This window comes from Meles meles, chromosome 6, assembly GCF_922984935.1.
Source record: "Meles meles chromosome 6, mMelMel3.1 paternal haplotype, whole genome shotgun sequence".
NCBI classification, from domain to species: Eukaryota; Metazoa; Chordata; class Mammalia; order Carnivora; family Mustelidae; genus Meles; species Meles meles.
The window spans coordinates 120,776,618-120,792,233 of record NC_060071.1 but is presented as its reverse complement, the minus strand read 5'-3'; the positions used below and the strand labels follow the sequence as shown (position 1 = coordinate 120,792,233).

The 15,616-nt window shown below is 49.3% G+C and overlaps 1 protein-coding gene across 3 annotated transcripts in view; it reads left to right on the top strand.

Moving 5' to 3' along the window:
* SLC24A4 (solute carrier family 24 member 4) overlaps positions 1-15,616 on the top strand; it is a 165,605-nt gene that overhangs the window by 92,636 nt on the left and 57,353 nt on the right. For all 3 annotated transcript variants that reach the window (XR_006818593.1, XM_046007165.1, XM_046007164.1), the window contains exons 3-4: positions 10,608-10,684; positions 13,662-13,736. Coding sequence is in view for 2 of the 3 variants with exons in the window: in XM_046007165.1 (XP_045863121.1) it covers positions 10,608-10,684; positions 13,662-13,736 (152 nt within the window). In the remaining variant the exon portion in view is untranslated. The remainder of the gene's footprint in view (positions 1-10,607; positions 10,685-13,661; positions 13,737-15,616) is intronic.

Here is a 15,616-nt window from a genome sequence, read left to right as displayed (position 1 = left end):
TTTATGTCACAGAATTAGCTCATGTTATTACAGGGACTGGCAAGTCTGAAATCTATAAGATGGACAGGCAGGCTGGAAACTCTCTAGGCAAGAGCTGATGCTTCAGTCTTGAGGCAGAATTCTTCTCTAAAGGCCTTCAACTGATTAGATGAGGCCCACCAATGTATTCAAGGGTGGCCTTCTTTAGTTAAAGTCAATTGAAGGTAGATGTTAAGCACATTCACAAAATATCCACATGCTAGTACCTAGATTTGTGCTGGATTAAATGACTGAGCAGTGTAGCCTAGCCAAGTTGCCTCATAAAATTAACCATTCCATCCAGCATACAGCTCAGCAGTGACCTCAGGACCAGAGAGAGGTAAAGGGAGGGGCCATTCCAACCTTCCTCCATGTCCATTGCTGGTTAGTGGGGACACTGGACCACTCACTGTTGGCAGGTCATCCAACCTCGCCTAGATCTGAGTGTCCTTGGTGGGAGGTGCTCCAGCAACTACATTTCCCCAAGAACTACTCACTTACCTCATTGAACTTGAGTCTGACAAGGAGAAGGATGTACCGAGTGTCCATATTGGAACTGATAGAGGTCCTTCCTGGCATGTCCGCACAGATTAATTTGAACTCTCTTGGCTAATTGATATTAATTTTTACTCCAGGTCAGTGAACTCCTAATGAGCAGAGTGGCCATGAAATTTATCATCCAGACTAGGACACTTTTGAGAGTGGAGGGCCACTGTTAATCATTCTGGACAGCAGATGTGAATCCGGACGGTCCTGGGAAAAGCAGAGCATATAGAAGACTTCATCATGGCCATTGCTGCATCTTTTTTTTTTTTTTTAGATTTTTAAAAAATTTATTTATTCCAGAGAGAAAAAGAAGATGAGAGAGAGAGCAAGCATGAGATGGGGGGAAGGGTCAGAGGAAGAAATAGACTCCCTGCAGAGCAGGGAGCCCTATGCAGGACTCGATCCCTGGACTCTGGAATCATGATCTGAGCCAAAGGCAGTTGCCCAACTAACTGAGCCACCCAGGTGCCCCCACTTCTTTGTCTTCTTAAGAGCTCTTTTATAGGGAGTCCTTTTCTATGTCTGTGTTCCACAAGAGTTAATCAAGTCAACAATCTGAGTGTTGTTGTGGGTTGAATGGCTTCCCGCAAAAGATAGGTTGCGATCCTAATCCTTGGTTATCTCTGAATGTGACCTTTTTGGAAATAGGGTCTTTGCATAGTCAGAAGGAGGTCACACTGGGATGGGGCAGGGAGGGGACAAGACAAGAGAAAGCCATTTAGGATTCCTCCACCTGCTACACCCCCTGGATTGGCTTTGGTGTATTTCTTTCCGGTTCTTTTCTTTAGCTTATTTGTTTGTAGCTGCAATTTTGTGTGTGATTATGTGTGTTTTTTTCATTAATGATTAGATTTATCTGTTTGGATTTATCTGTTTAGGCCCCCTTGTCTATGGTGTTTTGTTAAGGCAACCCTAGCGAGCTCACATACCTCATTTCTTTTTCTTTTTTTTTTTTTTTAACTTAAAGTCAATTTAATGAACATATGGTATATTATTAGTTTCAGAGGTAGAGTTCGGGGATTCATCAGTTGCGTAGAACACCCCGTGCTCCTCACACCACGTGCCCTCCTTCATGCCTGTCATCCAGTTACCCCACCCCTCTCCCCTCCAGCGACCCTCGGTTTGTTCCCTATGGTTAAAAGCCTCTTGCGCTTTGTCTCCCTCTCTGGTTGTGTCTTATTTTGTTTTTCCTTCCCTTCCCCAATGTTCATCTGCTTTGTTTCTTAAATTCCACCTATGAATGAGATCACACGGTATTTGTCTTGCTCTGACTAACTTGTCTCACTTGGCCTGAGATGCTCTAGTTCCATCCACGTTGTTGCAAATGCCAAGATTTCATTGTTTTCGATGGCTGAGTAATATTCCTCTGTGTGTGTGTGTGTGTGTGTGTGTGTGTGTGTGTATCTTCATCTTTATTCGTTTCTCTAATTTCTGAATAAGTTTCCTGGAGGACATGAGTTTTATTCAGCCCATTCTAGGGGACATATTTAGCTTTCACTGGTGGTCTTGGGTTGGAAGGGGGACGAGCAGCGGGGAAGCTGGTTCTCGCTGGCCAAGCTCCGACCATCTGGGTCTGTCATGGTTGGGCTTCCTGGGCTTCCAGACACATGAGTCGGAGTCCTGCTGTCCTGTATGCTGTGGCCATGTCCATGTGTCCATCTGGGCTCTTAATCCCATTGCTACGTAGCTACGATGTTGAGTAAAGACCTTGATGTCCCCGGACTTCGGTGTCCTTTTCTTCCCTTTAAAATGGGGGCTTAGGTGCTTCTCGTGGTCAGGACAAGGGTGCTCAGCATTAGGCCAGGGAGGGAGGGAGGGACGGCAGTGTTGGATTCGATGTTGCCCCTGTGATTTTGGTAAGCCTGTGCCCTGTCCTGGGTGCAGGACCCCAGGGCCAGGTAGCATCTGGATCCTCTTCCAGCCCTAAAATCGCACGGAAGTTGCTTCTGAAGAGAACAGTCCTGCCACTGGATCTTCCAATCATATCTTTATTTCTTTGCGGTGCTTAATCTCTTTCAGAATGCACTGGAGGGAAAAAAAAGATAGGATTTTTAAACTCCTTTTCATGCTGGTTAGGCCAGTGATTTAATTATTTTTGCTCCTGGTGGAGACATGAGGGTGATGGTATAAAACCTAGACATCCCAGCTATTGCCCATGAAAGGTATAAAATTCCTCGCGAAGTTATTTTAAATCATAGAATTGGGGGGGGGAATCACGATTTTTTTCCTTTTTCTTTTCTTTCTTTCTTTTTTTTTTTTTTTGCATTTAGTTTCTGGCACTCGGGTGGTTTCTAAAACACATAAGTTGAAATGATGGAAGTTTGAAACTATTTAAATTCCTTCCCCATCCTCACAGTCTAGCTTACATCGTTTCAGAATAAACGTCAGGGCTCAGAACGTGGGGTTATTTTTAACCGAGGTAGAAAGCAGAGAGCGAGCGAGAAAGAGAATGGTGTGTTTTGAGGCGATTTTTTTTTCTGTTTTGAAAAATCTACTTCACAGTTTATATTCTGTAAAGAGAGTTGGCTGATTGAAAGGTTGAAGAAAGATCCGCCTTTTTAAAAAAAATTATTTTTTATTAACGTATAATGTATTATTTGCCCCAGGGGTACAGGTCTGTGAATTGTCAGGCTTACACACTTCACAGCACTCACCATAGCACATACCCTCCCCAATGTCCACAACCCAACCACCCTATCCACACTTCCCCTCCCCTTAGCCACCCTGTTTTGTCAGATTTAGAGTCTCTTAAAGATCTGCCTTTTATGGCGGCACATTTCTGTCAACCCTTTTCTCCTGGGAAAGGTCACAGCTTAGCATCCAGGCAGCACCTTGGAAGGCCAGAGCCGAGGAAGCAGGGCCGGCCAGCCCGCCTCTGGGGCATCCTTTGGGCAGGGCTCGTTCTAGCAGGTTTGTGTCCAAAGGGAGGTGGAAGTTCAAGTGCTCATTCACCCTGCGGATGTTTCCCGAACACCCAGCTGGTGCCAGCACCTGGCAGCTCACAGGCTCGCGTGGAGCCAGCGTGGGAGGACAGGTGGCAGGTGGCAGGTGGCAGGTGGCAGGTGGCGGCAGGAGGAGGTGAGAGATGGTGGGGCCGCCCTGTGCCGGTGTGGGCACTTATCCTCAGAGCCGCTGGGAATCGTTGAAGGGCTTTGAGCTCCCGGCGCCTAGGAAGGAGCTGATCTGGCTGCGGGCGGAGCACAGAGGGGACAGGTTGAGAGAAGACACGTGCTGGAGAGGATGATGGAGCTGGAGAGGTGGGTGGACCCAAGCCACGTGGGAGGTGAGGTTGCCAGGACCCCGTGGGGCTCTGGCTGAAAGCGGGCAGAGGGCTGAAAGCAGTCAGTGCTCCATACAGGAAATAGAAGCCTTTCTCCACATTTTACACAGAAAGGAATTTCAGGGAACAATGTGCTTACGAAATTGTAAGAAGGGCTAAAGGAACAGGATCTGGAAAGGAGAAGATCAAGTTCAAAGACAACCTTGGCAGGAATAAGGAAATGTGTCCTGTTGCCAGCAAAGCCTCTCTACTCTTATATCTCTGTAACCAGGGTTGTCAGAGAAAGAACTCCTCTGCCTCTTGTCCTCCCTCCCAGTCCCCTAGGTTGGCAGAACCTACTTCTCATGCAGAACCCCAGCTTCAAGGTTGTCCAGACCCCACAGAACAGGGAACAGAGCTGGTGTGTGTGACCGTGCAGTGCATAATCTCGTGCACTGTACTGGTGTCCCTGATGGGAAGGCTCAGGGAAGCTGGGTGCCAGTTAGCCCTGTCCACCCATCACAGAGCATGGGGGAGGAGGAGGGACCAACACCAGGATTTCTTTCATACAAACCGACATGGATGGTGGACCACTCACTGGGGACAGGTTTCAGGTATCTCGAGGATGGCGAAGGTGTGATGTTTAGTTGATAGCTGGTTGGGTTAGGTCTTGAACTCGGCAAAGATTGGGATTTGGAAGAAGTCTGCAGAGATTAGGAAGTCAAAGCCAAGATCATGTGCGGAAGGTGCATAGGTGGAGAGAAGAGGGCTTGGAGAAGAGCTCTGTGAACCACAGTATCCGGGGTTCCACGAGGAGGGGCCTCTAAAGGCCACTGGGCAAGTGAGGACAGTAGGGGAGAGTGGGGGAGCCCAAGAAACTCAGAGAGAACATCGTGTGGAGGTGGGATGACACAGCAACATGGGCGAATCCTGATGCATTTTGTCCAGTGAGAGAAGCCAGACCAAAAGGGGCAGAAGAGACCAGAAGGCAAGGCAGCATCTTGTATGATTCCATTGATATGACATCTTGGGAAAGGCAAGCAGTAGGGAAAGGAAACACACCAGTGGTGGCTAGGAGTTGGGGTGCAGAGGGGCATTGATTGCAAAAAACAAATTTGCAAAAGGGAATTTTGGGGGTGATGGAATGTTCTGTCTCGAGATGTGATGGGTGGATCTCAAGACTCATGGGAGTGTATGTCCCAAAGAATGAATTCTGTATGTAACTTGGGTCAATGGGTGGGTGGATATATTGCTCATTCATTCATTCATTCATTCACATGTTCATACATCCATAAACAGGAAGTGATCAGTTTTATTAAATGTTTCAAGTAGATTGAGGAAGAGGAGTGACAGGTATTTCCAGATCCACAGAGTAATGGACAAGACCTCTGCCAGGCTGGGCCATGGACTGTCAGCAGAATTGGCCTGTGGCCTGAGTGTGCAGCCCTCTTTTCAAAAGCACAACGTCTTGCCCTGGCCCTTACAGCTTCAGGAGGACAGAGCCTGTCCTTGGGTAAAGGAGGCATTTGTCCCAATGTGTCTCTGTTTCAGATAAAATGCTCTGATAAAGAGCCTGGCATTGGCTGGGCTCCTGCCTGGGTTCTCCTCTCCTCCCCTGTCCCAAATCTGTGATGGTGGGCAAATCCAGCTTCTCAGGTCCTCCATTTCCTCAAGAGAATGGTGACGTGGGACCGATGTGGCAGACATCAGTGTGGCAGACCGATGTGGCACATGGGAGGGCTTTGAAAGATTTGTAATGCCTTCTTCAAGACTTGACGTGGCTGCCCCACTCTCCCTGGGCTTCCTGCTCACGCCCCCTCGGGTCAGTAAGGATTCTGAAATATAATGGCGTCATCTGTGTAAGTTTGTCAACAGGAAAGGTCAAGTGTGCCCTAGGGGTCTCGTTTGTAGGGTGTTAGCCGGGTAGCTGGTGGTGGAGAGGGGGGTTGCAGGTGCTTCTGTTCCCATGGGCCTTACAGTTTCCCCTCCGATGTCCAGGAAGGCACCTGGTGGGAAAGACACCCCCCCCCCCCACACACACACACACATACATACATACACAGCTCCCACCTGCCTCACACACAGTAGAGTTGGGTGAATGGGAGGGAGGACGACGTCTGAGGTATAAGCAGAAGGATGTGTTCAGAACCACAAGTAATGGAGAAGCTGGTTCTTGGCACCAAAGTCCAAAGGAGAGAATCTTAAAAGGGAGGTGGGCAGAGGCTGGGTCTTTAACAGCTGTCCCTCCCCTCCTCTTCCCTGAGCTCCTCCCACCCCCATCCCCGGCGGCATCAGGGTGCTGGGATTATCCCTGGTTTCCACCTGCAGACGCATCTCTTCCCTTTCCCCACACCCACCCCTGCCAGATTTCTGTAGCTTAAAGGCTTAGGTATGACCTCAAAAGCCCTGTGTGCCTGCCCCCTTGATTCCTCTGGTGGGGATTTGAGCAGACGGAGTGGCTCGGCCCCTTGCAGCCGTGCAAGCATCGTGCCCTTGAACATGGCCCGGGGGTTCCTGATCCCAGCAAGCCCAGGAAGAGAGTTTTTCCTCCAGGAAGCTGGGATTAAGCGGACCCAGCATCCAGATCCTCATGTGGCTGGTCTGATCTCATTCGCAGTCTCCTGCTCTTCCCCGCTAAGCTGGTTTTGTCTCCCCTTTTGTTTCACAAACCCAAGGCTCAGCCCCTGGAGCCACGGCAACAGCCTTGCATCAGGGGTAGGGTTTGTAGGACAGCCGCCTAACTGGGGCTGAGTGCTAAGCGTCATTTAACCCTTACAGCAGCTGGGGGGTAGGCTCTGCAGTGATCCCCACTTAGAGGCAAGGGAACAGCCTCAGAGGTGTTAAGCAGCTTGCAAAGATCCTGCAAGTAACACAGGAGGGGAAGAGGCCCTTCCTGGAACCTGCCAGCTGCTTCTAGAGCCCATGTACTGAGTGGCTCTATACGCTGTGTGTGGCTTTAAAGTTGCTGCTGTTGGTGACAGAGGTGGGATGGACAGCATTCCTGCTGGGTGTGCTCCATGGCCCGTACCCCAGATGTCAGTTTCTAGAAGATTTGATTCCTGAACCAGGAAGCGGACTGGTCTCTGCTACCAGCTGCCAACTGGGAAGGGCAGTGTGGCCATCCACCTGTGGCAGCCACACAGACACAAGGACCATTCCACCAGCAGGGTGCCACTGAGGAAATGGAGGGACAGACTCAGCCAGGGTCCCGAAATCTTGTGGGTAGTTGTGCCAAGACTCCAATTCAGGTCTTCTCTCTCCCTTCGCCGTGGGATGTCCCTCTGTGTGAGAGGCAGCCCCTAATACCAAATAAGGAACACGGGGTCCCACGGTGAGTCCAGGCTTCTATAACTGAGGTCCCTGAGCTGGTCACTTTCCCCTCTGAGCCTCACGGGGTTGGACGTTTATAGCTGCAGGACCTGTCTCATGGGTTTGGGATATGTCCAGAAGACTCGGGTGGGTACAGAGGTCCGTGAGTCATGAGCAGCTGATAGCTTTGCTGGTAACTCTGTCTTGGCTGGCAAAATTAAGTCCTGGATGGCTTGCCCTCACCTCTGCCACCATCCAGTTTCTATGCAGGGTTGCAAAGCATGCTTGGTACAGTGGCCGAACCAGTCGAAGCCTGCTCCTACCAAGGACAAAGCCATTTATCATCCATATCTCCCCACTGCTGGAGCCCAGATGATATGTCCCCGCAGCAGAAATGCACATTACTTTCTTCAAATTTTCAAAAGAATTCCCAGGATTGAATAAATCAGCAGCTCTCAGCACACTGACTCGGAGAATCAGGAAAACCATTTTGAATTTTCAGGGCAGAAGCGTCTATTGATCTGCCTCGAAATACCCCAGATTGTTGGATTTCTCCTGGAAAAATGTCCAGGCCCAGGAATGCCAAGCTTCCCCCCGTTATAATGAGCACCTCTGAGCCCACAGACCTGGGAGCAGGTCCCTGCTCTTGAAATGACAGCAGTGGTTCTATTAAAAAATTTTGATTACAGGAAAAAAATAAGTGAAAGAATCCATATTTCATTAAAGTTGCTTGTTTTAAAGTGGAAACGTTTTCTGGGTGTCTGGGGAAGCTGATGTTTTCTAGGCCTTGCGGGAGAATCTACTCTTAGAAAACAAGATTTTCCACGTAAGGGAGAAAATCATCACTCTCAGAGCTGAAGGCCAAATTGTATTTACAGAGAAGGGATTTTTTTTTTTTTTTTTTTGGTCCTGGAAGTTTCTTTGTGAGCAAATGGAGCACCCACCATGAAACTGTTGTCCTTTTAGGTGTTTAAGCAGTTTGTGAGGGTAATAAGAGCATCCTAATAGGATGAGAGGATATAGAAGGGCATTTTTTAAAATTTTATTTATTTATTTGACAGAGATCACAAGTAGGCAGAGAGTCAGGCAGAGAGAGAGAGAGAAGAGGAAGCAGGCTCCCCGCTAAGCAGAGAGCCCGATGCGGGGCTCGATCCCAGGACCCTGGGATCATGACCTGAGCTGAAGGCAGAGGCTTTAACCCACTGAGCCACCCAGGTGCCCCTAGATGGGCATTTTTATTCATATTTTAACATTTTTTAGTTCAATCAAGTGCTAAAGTGTTTTGGGAACCCACTGCGGTGTCAAGCCTGGCTAAGGCACAGAGGATGTAATAATACAGGGCAGTGTGGATCCCTGCCTTCCAGAAGCTTCCATTCTAGCTGATGGGATGAAGACGTGAGGCTATGGGAGTGTCCAACTGAGGACTTGCATAAATGACTTCAGTCATCTCATCCATCGGTCATCACGAATGGGGGAGTGGGGTGAGAAGGAATTATTCCTTCATTCCCTGTGAGCTTTCTGAGGCCAAGAAGCAAGTAAGTTGCTCAGATCCCTCGGGAGTGTCAAGGGTGATACCCTAGAATCTGAGTGTGTGAGTCCTAATGCGGAAGGCTCTGCACGTCATAGGGCCATCCACTGTCTAGGATGATGAAAGCCCGTAACAGTTACCCACCCCAACGGAGCATTCTTGGAGCCAAAGGAGGGACTGTGACATGGAACTCGATGACCCAAGATGGCAGCGTGCCAGTGGCAGCCTCTCTCCCATTGGTCATGTTCCCTGTGTGTGTGGTTCTGCCGAGAGTATATCCAACTGGGGGGACGGGAGATTTTCCTCCTCTTGCCAGCACTGCCATCCCCAACCCAGCCGATGTCACTTGACCTCTTTGGGAATCTTGAGTTCCCCATCTGGAGTGACAGATCCATCATGGGTGGAAGGAGAGGTTCACAGGAGGAGTTGGTGGGCCTGGGGGAAGCTAGAAGTGCTTTGCAGGAGAACATCTGTCCCTGAGCTCTGGGAGGGTAGATGGGGCCAGAAATGACTCTGGTACGAGGGGATTCTGACTTGGCAGTGGCGAGAGAATCATATTGCAGAATCCTGAGAGGGCACATCTGAAATTCACCACAGGCTGGAAATGTTTGAAAAAGTAAGGCATATATTAAGGTCCATCTTACCATTTTACTGATGGTGAAACTGAGGTACACAGAGGTTAAGGAACTGTCCATGTAGACACGGCTGCAAACATTCGAGGCAGGATCTGAACCTCATGGCAGTGTGAGCGCAGAGAGCCTGTCCTCCCGAGCAGGACTGACCGTCTCCAGCTTCCGCCTGACTGCCAATGGGACTGTGTTTGTAACAGATCCAAGTAGGGGTTGAAGCCACTGGGGACCCAGCTCTCTGCTGGGAATGTGATCAGAATCCTCAGACAAAGCGAGGAACCATCCCCTGATTTCTCTCTTTGGTGTATTTTGACATCCTTCTACTTTGTTTTCCTCTAACATCTTTATTGAGATAGAGTTTTCATACCATGCAATTTATCTATTTAAGATATTTATTTGGGTGACTTTAAGGTGTTGGTAGTTGGGCAAACATCACCACAATTTTAGGACAATTTCATGAATCCCGGAAGAAACCCTGCACCCTTTAATGGTTATCCCCAAAACCATCCTGCTTTCCAGCCCTAGGCAACTACTAATCTACCTCTGTTTCTCTAGCTTTGCCTCTTCTGGAATTTTATATTAATGGAATCTTACAATATGTGGTCCCGCGGGACGGGCTCCTCTCAGCATCATGTTTTCCTCCATGAGGGTTCCTTCATGTTGTTCCATGCATCCGTGCTTTGTCTTTGTATGGCCGAATATTCCCTTGTATGGGAATATTCCACATTTGGAATAGGCCACATTTTATTTACCCATTCATCCACTGATGGATGTTTGGGTTGATTCCATATTTTGGTGCTTATGAATAATACTGCCATGAACATCCCCGTGCAAATTTTGTGTGGACGTGTTCTCACTTCTCTTGGGCAGATACTTGGGATTAGACTCGCTGTGTTGTGTTGTAACTCGATATTCAACCTTTTGAGGAACTGCCAGACTGTCCAGCCGCAGCGGCTGTACCCTGACCTGTTATGAGGGTTCCAACCTCTCTGTGTCCTTGCTAATATTTGTTATTATCTCTCTTGGCCATCCTAGTGGGTAGGAAGTGTTTCATATGTTAAAAAAAAATTGCAAGGTATATGTTAAATTAGGTCAATGCCAAGTTTCTAGAGCATCTGTGGGTAATTTGGTACTCAGCAATGTTTTCCGAAGAGCACGGGCATGCTGTGGATGTGGGAGCTGTAGCTGGCTGGCCCCTCCTGGGGTAGCTGAAAGCCTAGCAGGTTCTCCAGTTCGACAGGACACTCTCATGCTGCCAGTGAGGCCATCACGGGACCCACTGATAACTAACCCCCTGCCGTGTCCTCTTGTCTTCCAGCGATTCACGAGTTCCCCACAGATCTGTTCTCCAACAAGGAACGACAACACGGAGCCGTCCTGCTGCATATCCTCGGTGTAAGTGGCCCGGGTGGGATAGGCTGTTCCTACACCTCAGGCTGCCAGAGCGTGTCTGCAGAGCACGGCCAAGCCATAGCGTGTCAAAGATGTCCCATCCTCATAAGATGACATCTGGGAGAACAGGTGCCAGACCCATTTTAACCACAAAAAACCAGGGTCTTAAAGATGTCAGGTGACTGGCTCTGTGTTGCCCAGCAAGTGACCCCAGAGCCAAGATAAGACTCTGGAGTCTTCCTGGGCCCCATTTTCTGCTTTCCTGACGAGGGAGCGACAGCATCTTTCCCAGCTGTGCGAAAATGCGTGAGTGTGAGTAAAGTGCACTAGACACTGCACAACAGATAAGAAGTGCTCTGTGCACGCTTGCTGTCACAATTCCCATGATCCTCCACTCCCACTCCACATCTCACCACCTTGACATAACCATAGTTTAAAACTTCGGCGCACCCTTTCTCAAATTTCCCTCTGTCTTCAGATGAGGCTTGATGACAATGGTGGAATCCTCAGACACCAATTTAAAAAGGACTAGCGGGTCCAAACCTCAAGTACAGGCCAAAGTTGCTCTTCTCTGACAAGAGTAAGCAAACTGCAGCCTGAAGCCGCGGCTGGTGTTTGTAAATAAAGTTTTATTTGAACACGGCCCTTCCCATCGTTTCTGTATTCTCTGTGGCTGCTTTTGTGCTTCAGTCCCAAAGTAGCTATAACACAGTGATGTGGTCCACGAAGCCAAGAATATTTACTATCTGTCCCTTTGCAGAAAAGGTTCGCCAGTCCTTTTGTATGGTGTGGGGAAACGAAAGTGCTCGCAATTTGCTTTTTTGCTTGGGACACGGCAGATTTTCCTTTAATTAGGTTCCCTGACCACCCAGCACTATTTGCTTCTATAAGCCCCACCAAGTATTAGCCTTTGCAAGAGAGAATTCAGAAAGTGAAAGCTGCAATTCTTGTGGAGATAGTAGCCCCCTGAGAATGATGAATGAGTGAAGTTTTAATTAACAGGATAAACCGTTAATGACAGTGAAAGTTGTAGGCAAATATTGAATGACAGGCCTGTGTATTTCCGTAAGAGAGTTATTATCTGTCTAGTTGCCCTGGCTTTCCCACACCCTCCTCTTTCACTGAGAGGCTGTGGGTTTGGCAAATCAATCCCATAGCTCTAGGGCTCTACCTCAGGAAAGTCTTGGCATTGCTAAGACAAAACCTTCTCTCCCGAACTTGAGAACACCTCAGGGATTTTGCAAGAGCCTTTAGAGTAGACATGAGCCAAATGATGGCTAGAGGGACAAATCTAGCCTGCCTCCTGATTTTTATAAATAAAGTTTTATTGGAACCCAGCCACACTCACACCGTGTTCTCTTCTACAGCCGCAGAGTCATTGTGGCAGAGACTGTGTGACCTGTCAAGACCAAAATATTTACTGTCTGACTGTTTCAGAAAAACCTTGCTGACACCTTCTTTAAGAGAAAGACAAGGCGCAAGCTGGAGCCAGTTTTCGTCTGCAGCTCTAGGAACATTCTCAGAGTGCCCCAGCCAGAGTGGTGGGGACCAACTTGGCCTCCTTTTCTCTTATGTGTTTCCGAGGCCATCAGGAGAGCTATGCAGCCTCCCCTTCACCTGGGGATATAAACTCAAGTCTGTATCCTGAGATTTTCGTAGTGGGTTCTCTCTCCCTTCACCCATAATCCCCAGTATTTGTTTCTTTTTGCTTCCCCTCCCCGCCCCCAAAAGGAAATGAGTCAGATCCAAGGACAGCCATGCTTGGACTGCAGTAGACACCTGTCTCGGAGGCCTTGGCCACAGCTGATAGATCTTCCAGTCTATTTAATCACGATTCATTGGTGTGCTACTCCAACAACTTCACAGTTGTTTTTGCTGAAGCAGCCCAGCCTTTCCCAGTTTTGTGAACAGAGCATCTGTATCACTTTGTCTTTGAAGAAAGAAATGCTTCCCTCAGCCTTCAGCACAAAGTCCCATCTGTCCATGGGCCCTGGGCCTGGCCTGTCTTCCATTTCACTATCACTCTGGTCTACCTGTGTAAGTGACCTTGCTGTTCTTCACGGACATCAAGCTTACTCCTACCTCAGGACTTTTCACTGGCCTTTACCCAAGAGTTACACATTATTTGTCTATTTGCCCCACTAAGGTCAGTTATAGGAGGCAGAGGCATTTCCTGGCAGGTTAGCCGTGGATCCCTGATGCCTAGAATAGTGCCTGGCCCATAGGTTGAGTTCAGTGGAAAGATGAACAGGACAGGGATATATAAAACTATGTATATAAAACCATTTGGAAACTACTGATCTGTTCTCACTCTGTCATCAAACTGATGAAGGGACTGAGCCCTGAAAATGTGACTTATCCAAAGGCACATGGCAAATCAGTCCCAGAATCAGCATTAGCATCTGGGCGCTTTTTTCCATGAACCTCCGTGTGTGAATGGCTTGTGTATTTTAACTTCTGCCACCATTAGGTAGCATCCCAGGAACTGCCGGCTCGCCTGCTCACTGCCATTCATTCCAGCAGCGGGTGGCTGGGTGGTAAGAGGGAAATGGAGCCTTCACTAAAATGAAGGGGGAAGATCGGGATCGTTCTTACTTTAAACTCTTAAAATGGTGATTCTAAATGCTTTCCTTCTTAGCCCTAAGGCTTAGAGCTTGCCTTTTGAGAGTAGCCTGAAATGGTGCTGGGGAGAGAGCTGGTGCTTTATAAAGAGGAGACGGAGCCCAAGACCATGTGGCCTGAACTCTCATCCCCTTTGTTGCCCAACACGTTATTTCCCCTCCCTGGACTCAGTTTCCCCATCTGCTCGTGAGGGAACAGATCTCTGCAGTGCTGGAATTTTCCTGTGTCTCTCTCTGTGCACCCGGCCTCTGCCTTGGCAGTGTGCGATGGCTGCCTGGTTCGGGACGTGACATCTGGCCAGCCATGCCTCCTTGGCAGCAGGTGCGTTTGCTGACCATCTCCCCCATTTCCTCCTCAGGCTCTGTACATGTTCTATGCCTTGGCCATAGTCTGTGATGACTTTTTTGTTCCGTCTCTGGAGAAGATCTGCGAGGTAAGTAGGGGGGACTTGGGATCTCACAGCAAAGCCAGGCTGGGGCTTGGGGGCCTCGGGCAACAAAGGACATGGGACTCGTCAGGGCCAGATGGAGAAGGACCAAGCAGGAGCACTCTGGTGGTGACGACTGGCCACGCACTTAGTGGGGCCATGGCAAAGCCTGGCTTTGACATCCCCAGAGTGGAATTGGCAGGGGCCAATCTCTCCCTGATTTGATCTCCCACATTCCATCGGCACCCAGGACCTCTGGTTTCCCAGCAAGCTGTCACTGGTGAAGCCAAACCTGCCCATTAAGGAGCATTTCCCACAAGCTGCAGGTACCAGGGACCAGGTGGGGATCCGTGTCTCAGAGGAGGATCCAGAGGCTGAGCAAAGAATGCCCTTTGGTCCAGTGTTTGCAGGCTGACATTTTCTCCTCCTCATTGTTTTGTGAGCTTTTGACTTTCTCGTCTTCTTTCTTCTTACATGTAAGACTCCAGTGCTGGGGTGCCTGGCTGGCTCAGTCAGTAGAGCATGTAACTCTTGATCTCAGGGTGTGAGTTCGAGCCCCACATGGAGTGTAGAGATTAAAAATAAAATATATTCTTAAAATTTTTAAAAAGGCTTTAGGGTTTCTCTCTGCTCTGCCTTAACCTTGGCTGCTAACCAAGAAAGGATAACTACTTCTGTTTCCAACACCTACTATGTGCAGGCCGCTCGGGGCTTTGGCACACTTTGTCCAAATGAAATCTCCTACCTATTTGAAGCTATGTGGTTGTTTTGACATCTGCAGCTGGGGGCAGAGCTTGTTAGGACAGGGGCTTCCTTGCTGCTGAGCACAGAATAGGGCCTCCTGAGGAGTGAGGAATGTGGCAGCAAGGTGCCAAGAACTTCCCCTCCCCCGGTCTCCCCTTGCTCACCTCTCCATCCCCCCCACCCAGACTGAACCGTGGGTCATTGAGCAAGTTGAGCCAGAGAAAGTGTGTATGAAGAGAATCAGGAGATGGCCTCTGGGGATGGGTGACAGGACAGTGCCCAGGGGAAAGGGGGAAAGGCCCCTCTAGGTTACCTGTCTCTGTAAGGACACAGATGTGAGCAAGGGGGATGGTCCTGGCCCTATGAGCAAGTCCCCTGGAAGGGGCTCAGTAAGAGCCATCAAAGGACTGAAGAGCCAAAGGAGGAATGCAATGTGTCTGTTGGGGAGAAGCCTGGGAGGGCTTCATGGAGGAGGTGGTATCGGATCTAAACTTCTGAAGTAATAAGGATTTCTCCAAGCAGAGAGGGCAAGGAAGGGCATTCTACAAGGAAGGAATAGCTCAGGCCAAGACAGAACGGGATGTAGCATGGTTTGTAACGTGCTAGAAGATACTGGAAATGCTCTGATGGCAGATCATTTTCTGTGGAACCCTCTCCTGATGGATGAGGTCAGGGTGGCCGGGCTTCTGCCCTGGGGGGTCAGTGATTGACAGAAGCCCAGAGCTCCAACCCCTCTGAGGGACCCCTTCCTATAGCAAGGTCAGCAGGGAGGTTGGGCTGACCCCAGACTGCCCAGGGTACTTGGGAAGGTGGATGCAGGAGGAGACCGAGCCCTGCCCAGATGCCGTCTGAGCTCCACAGAGTAAGTGCCTTCAAGTTGGGGTTCAGGGAAACCCAGAATCTTCTTGGCTTCTCCCAGCATCCAAAGCCCCCGACAGCATATTCTCGATCAGAGGATGGGCTTCTGTGGCTGGAGCACGGCCTTGCCAAGGAGAGTGTGCCTCATCAGAGATCCAGCCTCATCCCTGGAGATAGGTTGTCTAGGTCTTTGGGTCCGTGAGCAGCCAGGCATCGGGGCTGCCATGGAGAAGATCTTCTGGAATGCAAGGGCCAGACTGTGCCTCTGGGACCTCCAGGTCCCA